The sequence below is a fragment of the Podarcis gaigeae genome, assembly GCF_964106915.1.
Source record: "Podarcis gaigeae genome assembly, chromosome: 3".
Taxonomy (NCBI): domain Eukaryota; kingdom Metazoa; phylum Chordata; class Lepidosauria; order Squamata; family Lacertidae; genus Podarcis; species Podarcis gaigeae.
In genome coordinates, this window is record NC_139680.1 from 21964141 (window position 1) to 21972760 (window position 8620).

Genomic DNA, 8620 nt, shown 5'->3' on the forward strand with positions numbered 1-8620 from the left:
TTTTGGGGGGGGGGAGGAGATTGTCGAGAATCGCTCAAACATTAATTTAAAAAATCGTCTTATACACGGAAAAGTGGCGTAATATAATTCATGAAGCCAATCAGCCAAGTTCAAAACAGATATTAGACGCTTGGCAAAAAAATGAGTAGCACACAATTAAAACTGAACACTGTATGCAGATTTCCAGTGGAAATCACTTTTGCTCATGAAAGGCAGAACCCCCCATTTTTCACCAATCCTACTGCATCCCTCTTGAGTGTTACAATACCTTCTTCCATTGGTTCCTCCTAAGCTTAGGGGTGGGCATTTCAGTGGACTGCCATGAGCAGGACTGGAAAAAACCAATGGGTGTCTTGCTTTGTGCAAGAGCCGCCAATGGATACAACTGTTTGTGTTGGTTCAAAAACACTTCCAAATTCGAGGCACCTTGTTAGGAAGCATGTGGGGGCTGTTTTGCAAAGAAACAGCTTAAAAGACCCATTATCCTGCTCATCTATCAGGATCATACCGTGTATTTTTGTTTATTTAATCTTAACATGCAATCCCAAGTATCTATATCCAGAGAATTTCATTCTCAGTGGTTATATTAACACTTTTTGTTTTTGCTTTTAATAATTATTTAATTAAAAAAACTCTTACAGGTAAGGAAATTGCATACAAACCTGTACACTGATGATTTGATATATATACCACATTCTCCTTATTTTTTGGCAGATCGCCATACAGAATTATCTAGGAAAGAAAAAAGGTACTTGATTTAACAGCCTGAAGAACACCAACAAAACCTAGGATCAAGCTTTATTTTATTTAAACTCTTGAGAGAGAAGATTTAACAATTCCCACATTATGACAGGACTACCTTTTCCCTTTCTTTCACCTTGATGCCCCAACTTAATCTACCCATGACTTTATGTGGCACTTTACTGAAGTCAGAATGACCATGTATAACTTAAGCGTTCACCTGAGTCTATGAAACTGAAGGGATGTACAACTAAATTGGCTTATAAAAGTGTACTCTTACATGCAATCATTCTTTTACAATGAGAGGAGAGAGAAAATGTTTATCTTGCAAAATCATGACATGTTCATGTTAGTGCGGTTCAGGTAAAGTCTTAATACTGATTTGATTCATAGTATTTCTAGGCTGCTATTTATTCCAATGAATTTCAAAGCAGTTTACAAACAAACAAAAAAATACAATTACAGCAAAAGTCATACGCAATACCCATTGAAGCAACAGTAGAAAGATGGCAGCAGACATTGTCTTAAGTGTTTCTATGTAACAATCAGTACCTGATCAGTTCAAGAACCAACATGTGAAAATAATGGAATTATTTCACGTGAGGGAATGTATTATGCTTTAAACTGAGACCCAGCTTCCATCTTTGAAATCCCTTTTAAAAGATGAAAACCCCTTTAGCACACTCTCCCGATCTTCCTGCGGAATTAGTAGCAAACATGTATGCATATTTATAAAGCAAACATGATCCAAATATGTAAAATATATTTTTCTTAACACAACCTGATTGAGGTAAGGTACACAAGTGAGAGAGGGTTGGGTTTTTATTTTACTATCATCATAAAGATAGAAATGGCAGGGGAGGAAACAAGAAAACATTACCTCATGAATGAAGAGAAAGCAATGAAAGTACTTTAAGCAAAAAACTGAAAAGTTTAACAGGATGCAGAAGTCTTTGACTTCTGGATGACTAGTTTAGTCAAGCATACTCAATGAAAGGACCATCTAACATCAGTTTGGCACCCTTAGTTTGAAACATCTGCTTGCTGGCAACAGTGCTGAAATGAACAGTTGATCTTGAAAAGATTTGCCTAAATACAATTGGCCGACTACAAGCTTCCTTGGAACTCGCTTCCAAACTGGCATGTCCAAAGATCAGGATACTACCATCCCATTTAGCGTTCATCTCAAAAGATTTTTGTTTGCTTGTTTGTTTAAACGTATTATTATTTTATTTTTATGTATTCATTAAATTTATATACTGCCCTTCATCCGAAGATCACAGGGCGATTTACAAAAACACAAAAATATATAAAATAATAATTAAAAAAAACAGAAACAATATCCCTGGGTCCCAGCCCAATTTAAGAGGCCTTAGATTTAATTAGATGTTTAATTAGCCAAAGGCCTGAGGGAAGAGGAATGTTTTTCCCTGGCGTCTAAAGATCTATATAGATATATAAGCCAGGCAAGCTTTCACAAGCAGGGAGACACTGCAGAAAAGGCCCATTCTCATGTTGTTACGCTTTGGGCCTCTCGTGGAGACACACAAATAAAGGGCCTCAGGTGATGATTGCAAGGTCCTTGTCAGTTTATATGGGGAGAGGCGATCCTTGAGGTTCTGCCCTCAGATGTTTCGGCAGCCAAAAAAAGTTATCACTTCCAGATCTCCAACGAAACTACATGCACTTGCCCTAAAGATCTCTCATTTTTAAAAGCAGCTATTAGTTTGGGGAGCCATTCTAGTTTATGATCGGGAAACTACACTGTAATACATAGCAACTGGTAGTTCTCATCAGTGGAAAGGATTTGCTGCTTCTGTTAGCACGCGTAGTTTGGTGAAGACATTTTAAGACATCAAGCAGGCACTTGGTGTAGCGACAGGCATAATGGACTTTTAAGAGTAATATAGCTTATATTATTTAATAAAAGTGTCTTTGGAATGAATGTACTGACAGGTTGCAGGTATGGAATTGTATGATCAAATGTACCACCAGTGAGAAAACAACTCCTCCCAATCCTGGCCCCAAACCATCATGTGAAACAGATAAGCTTGACTGAAATTAATCTCTTTGTCATTGTTAGTATGTTTTGCTTTCAAGTGGGGAACAGACCATTGAATCGTGCAATTCCCCACTTACAATCCGAAGTGGTACGGCCTAGGAACAGCTTTACCACGTGATGAACTGATGGTTTAGAATGAAACTAGAAGTCATCCTCTGGATATCAGACTTAGGTAGCACAACTCGGGGAAGAAAACATGCAACACAAGTTGTTGAAAAATTATGCAAATTGAACTCTTATTAGCATCTTTAAGAGTTTCAACGGTTTAATTACTAAATGAAATTGGAGGAAGAGACAGATAATTTCAGTTGGGTGCACCAAAGACATGTAGATGTAACTCCTCCTTCTGATGTTGAATGTATGGGCTTGGATTGAATGTTAACTGGAAGTTCACGGCAAGTTAAACCTATGCGCCTTGTTTCATATTAGAAAGCAACAGGTAACAACATGGAGTGCTACAACAAGGGACAAGTCAAACCACAATGCCTTATTAGAGAAGTGGGACTGCCGATTTATGGATCTATTTAAGTCTACTGTTCACAGGGATGTGGGTGGCGCTGTGGTCTAAAGCACAGAGCCTAGGACTTGCCGATCAGAAGGCTGGCGGCTCGAATCCCCGTGATGGGGTGAGCTCCTGTTGTTTGGTCCCAGCTGCTGCCCTCCTAGCAGTTCGAAAGCAAGGTAAATGGCATTTCTGTGCACTGCTCTGGTTTGCCAGAAGCGGCTTAGTCATGCTGGCCACATGACCCGGAAGTTGTCTGTGGACAAACGCCGGCTCCCTTGGCCTACAGAGCGAGATGAGCGCCGCAACCCCAGAGTCATCCGCAACTGGACCTAACGGTCAGGGGTACCTTCACCTTTTACTGTTCACAGAGAGCTCATACGTCTATGCCTTTCCTTAGATGGGTGGCAAAGACAGCTAGGAAGGACCATGCTTGCATAATTTGCTCAAATACCAAGCCATTCAAAGGATTACAGGGACCCTGCAGTCCTCCAGACACTGTGGAACTCCAGTCCTCTCCGATCAGCATGGCCAGTGGTCAAGGATGATGGAAGCATGTAGTTCAGCAACATCTGAGAAGCTACATGTTCCCCACTCAGGGGCTACCTTTCAGTCCAGAAGGATAGCCCTTTCTAGTGCCGTATTCACGTCACAGCCACTATTGAAGATCTGCCATTCAACATATATGCACGAACCACCGTTTCAACCACGTTGTCTGAACCAGTGTAGCTGCAGTTGAGTGCGGCCGACCAGAGATGCACACAAAACACCACCTTTTTAAAAGGTGTGGTACCTTGATGAGCAACATGCAATATCATACCTTTTCCTTTTTTATTCCTCTATGTCAAATTCCAGAAGGGCAACCATATTATTCTGTTAAGACTTAACACCAGGCATGGTACCTTAAAGGCTGGCAGGTTTACAATGGCTAGCTTTCATTGGCCAAGTTCACAAAGCCTTATGACACAATAAACCCTTTAAGTCTTTAAGGTGTACAGAATCCTCATTGTGTTATTCCCCTTTCACTCTCTAGTTGGGAGGAGCCCTGCACTTGTTTCCCGAGTGCCAGTTAGACAGTACGGTGGATGGTAAGGCAACTTACAAGGTCCCAGACAAGTCAAGATAGTCTCCTGCAGATGATAAACAACCGCCAAAGTTGGCAGGAGTAATCTTGGAAGGCTCGGACTCTGCTGGGGTGGAAGAGTCTGCTCCTCCCCTTTAACCCTAGAGAGGTGGAGGTCTTGCTGGAAAAAGGCAACGGTTGCCAATACAGATACTGTTTGTTCACCTGCTCACCTACCAACATGGGTAAACAGTGGCCTTTGCAAAAGAGCACCAGCAATCCATATTCAACTGCCCTCTCTCTGTGCTGAGAATAGAGTCCAGCCCAGGCATGGAGGTGGAAAGGAAGAGCTGACTGTTGCTCCTTACTACCTCTGCTCATTTCCCACCTGCTCGCTTGCCAGCCTCTCTAGGTTGTGCAACCTGGAACTGGGTTCAACAGCCAGAGATTCCTCCCTGCTCTACCACCCACAGAGAGTGGAGAGCAAGTTGAGGCAGGGCTGTTCCTGATAGCTACCTCTCTTCCTCGATCATTCACCCTCCGAGTGATGCGCTAGCCAGAAAGGAATGGCAGAAGTGCACCGTCACAATGGGACAGCAGCAAAGGCTGGGTGCATCAGACTGAACGTGACACTCAAAGGGGCATGGCAGGTAAGCTATGGTGGAGAGGCAGACACTGCTAGGAGCAGCCACTGCCTCTGGTAGATCACCTCTTTCTGGGAACCACAGTTACAAGGAAGACTAGACCAACTGTGCCACCTTGTTATTTATATGCCGCCCATCTGACTAGGTTAGCCCAGCCGCTCCAGGCAGCTCCCAACAAAAAAACACCAAACATTAAAAGCTTCCCTATACGCCTTCAGATGCCCTCTGAAAGTCAGATACAGTGGTACCTTGGGTTAAGTACTTAATTCGTTCTGGAGGTCCGTTCTTAACCTGAAACTGTTCTTAACCTGAAGCACCACTTTAGCTAATGGGGCCTCCTGCTGCCACCGTGCAATTTCTGTTCTCGTCCTGTAGCAAAGTTCTTAACCCGAGGTACTATTTCTGGGTTAGCGGAGTCTGTAACCTGAAGCGTATGTAACCTGAGGTACCACTGTAGTTGTTTATTTCCTTGACATCTGGTGGGAAGGCGTTCCACAGGTCAAATGTGACTACCAATCAGGGTCCCTTTCCCCCCCACCCTCCCGGAAGGAAACTGCTGGCTCCCCAGTGCAAGTTAGGCTTGCTGTGCACAACCTTAACTGTGCTGTACTCAACCTAGGTGTTATCAGCATCGAGGAAGTAGGCAGAGCCCCAGCGCTGACTGGGAAGGATCGCTCCCACCTGCGATGCCACCCAGAGCCTGGGAAGGTGAGCAAACCGAGGGGGCAACCCCTTCTCTGCTGGGAAGAGGGAGAGAGAGAGAGAAAGCGCGCTGCGAGGAAGGCGCAGCCCCTGCCTCCGCTCGCTCACCTGCGCGCAGCCTCGCCCACCTGTAGCCAAGTTGCCCGAGTCCCTCTCCGGCTTGGCATCCAGAGACGCGACATGGTGGAGAGGTAGGGGGAGAAAGGTGACGTGGGGTGGGTTCCTATCTCCCCAGCACCCCCCCCCCCCAGAGAGGCGTGGCGCCTCCGCCAGCCCCCCCCCGCCCCCAGCAGCAGCAGCCGCCCTGACCTGCACGCCGGTGTAGTTCTCGAAGAAGAAGAGCACCATGCTCTGGTAGAGGGTGTACAGCCGGTCATCCACCTCGTGGTAGACGCGCGCGGGGAGCAGCGTGGAGAGCAGGCGCCAGGCGCCCCAGGCCAGCACGTAGGTGGGCGCGGTGCCCATCATCAGGGCGGTGGGCAGCACGTAGCGCATGGAGTAGGTGTGCAGAACCAGCGACAGCAGCATCTTTCCGGCCAGAGTTGGGCTGACTTTAAAAAAGGGAGGGAGAAAGAAAGAAAGAAGAAGAAATGAAGATCCGGCTCCTGGGCTTCGCGACGCCGCTAGCACATGAAGGAGGAGGAGGAGGCGGCGCCTCTTCTCACGCCTCGCAGCCTGCAGGCGCCGCCGAGGAGGAGGAAGAGGAGGGCTCCGCAGCTCGGCCGCATGGCCCGCGGGTGGCCCAGGCAGGAAGCAGCGTGGGAGGGCGCAGCGGAGAAGCAAGGAGCAGCCAGCACCGGCAGCTCCTCCTCCGGCTCGGGAAGCGCACGCGAAGCCCTCACCTGCCCGCCACCCCCGTGCCTCTTGGCCGCGCACCGAGGAGCAGGAGGAGGAGGAGAAGGGCGCCGGCGACGAGGCAGCTCCGCCTCCGCTTCGCCGGAGACTTCCGGGGGTTGGCCAAGGCTTGCTCCGCCCGCCTGCCCGGAGGAGGCGAGCCTCTCCCCGCCTCGCTCTCGCTTCTCGCCTCTCGTGCGTAAAGGCGCCCGTAGGGCTTAGCTCATTATCTTTTTTAATTGCTCCTCCTGTCAATGTTTTGCAGATTCCAAACGCCGCATTAATTCGTTAGTCTTTTTTTGCTGTTGAGCGCGCCGGAATTACTTATAAGCTAAACAAGCTATAGCTTAGGGCCCCACTCTCTTGGGGGCCCCAAACTTTTTAAAAGAAAAAAACCAAACTGGATGTACCAATTTCCAAAATATAAGATGGAAAACAAATAAAGTAAAACCTTCATACAGCAACAGTGTTTTGTGTTGTGTAGGTTCCTAGGATGTAAGCAATGGACTCCACCTGCCCCCCTAAAATATCACTTGTTTGCTCATTTCTATATATAGGGTGGCACTGTTTGAAAGCACGTCAAAGTGCAAGTAGATAAATAGGTACCGCTCTGGCAGGAAGGTAAACGGTGTTTCCGTGTGCTGCTCTGGTTCACCAGAAGTGGCTTAGTCATGCTGGCCACATGACCCGGAAGCTGTACGCCTGCTCCCTCGGCCAATAAAGTGAGATGAGCGCCGCAACCCCAGAGTCGGCCACGACTGGACCTAATGGTCAGGGGTTCCTTTACCTTTACCTTTATATATAGGGTGCCTACATTCTGCATGGACTGGTTGCATGGCAACATGTGCAAATGGCTTTAGATACTTATTAGGTTCATAAATTACCATATAGCATATATTCAACACAAAAACACAGTGGCGTAGCATGGGTTGTCAGCACCCGGGGCAAGGCAAGTAATTTGCACCCCCTAACCCGTGGATTTGCGCCCCCTAACCTGTGGATTTGCGCCCCCTAACCCGTGGATTTGAGCCCCCTAACTCTAACCCCCAGATGGTGCGGCCGGCCCCCCTGCACCCCCCACGCTACGCCACTGCAAAAACAGCGATGATTTGTTGTTGATAAAGGACAGCTGGACATATAAAGGGCCCCATTACCTTCAGTAGCTTAGGCCTCATCAAACCTAAATCCAGCCCTTTGTTTACATTATTATTATTATTATTTTATTTTGTTAGTTGCTGCTTCGTTAACAGTGCGTTTATACACCACATTTCAATAAAATAATGGAAATGGTTTATGGAATATTGACAGATGAATTGTAAATGTAAAAGAACATTGGCAGGATTATTGTAATAACCTAAATTTTTATAAGGGTATATATTTAAAGTAGATTAATAAATGAGCAAATTAAGTTAATTTGGATATGCGGAAGATATTAAAAAATAAATTTAAGGAACCGCAGAAAGAGAGGGAAGGAAGTAAAGTTTTATTAAGATAAAATCAACAGTGTCGTTAATCTTGAGTGATGTAAAAGTGGAGAACTGAATAAAATGGTTATAGTAAAATATTGCAGGAACAAAAACAAACAGAATGAACCGTGGAAGGAGAAGGAGGGGGTTGTTGGATATTTAACAGTATGTAAAATGTTTATTTTGAGATGTATAATTGAAAATTTAATAAACATATATAGGGGGGGGGGGGAGGAACAGCTATAAGCTGCACTGAGTCCACAGAATAGATCAGGATATAAATTCAAGAAATGATAAGGGACTTTATTATGTGCTTACTATACATGGACTGTAAGTTGGTATTGCAAACACTAATGGTGCTGTAAAGCTCACATAAATGTCTCATTTAGCCGGGCACTTGCAAAAACCATTTGCTGTGGACAGAATGTTGGTTTTTCTACAGAGGAGACCTGTGTTTTTAAGTTTGCACTTGACCATAAAGCTTAATGGGTAATGTTGGGGAGGGATAATAGTAAAGCACATACTTTGGATGCAAAAGGTCCCATGTTCGGACGCTGTCACCTCAAGTTAAAAGGACCGGATAGGAAGTGGTGTGAAGGATCTACA

General features: G+C 45.6%; 1 protein-coding gene across 1 annotated transcript in view; it reads right to left on the reverse strand.

Moving 5' to 3' along the window:
* AGPAT5 (1-acylglycerol-3-phosphate O-acyltransferase 5) overlaps positions 1-6669 on the reverse strand; it is a 31245-nt gene extending 24576 nt beyond the window's left edge. Inside the window, exons 1-3 of the mRNA XM_083730731.1 lie at positions 6557-6669; positions 6024-6265; positions 663-732 (exon numbers count right to left, since the gene is read on the reverse strand). Of these exons, the coding sequence (XP_083586857.1) occupies positions 663-732; positions 6024-6242 (289 nt within the window). The 5' untranslated portion in view covers positions 6243-6265; positions 6557-6669. The remainder of the gene's footprint in view (positions 1-662; positions 733-6023; positions 6266-6556) is intronic.
* Positions 6670-8620: the final 1951 nt, after the last annotated feature.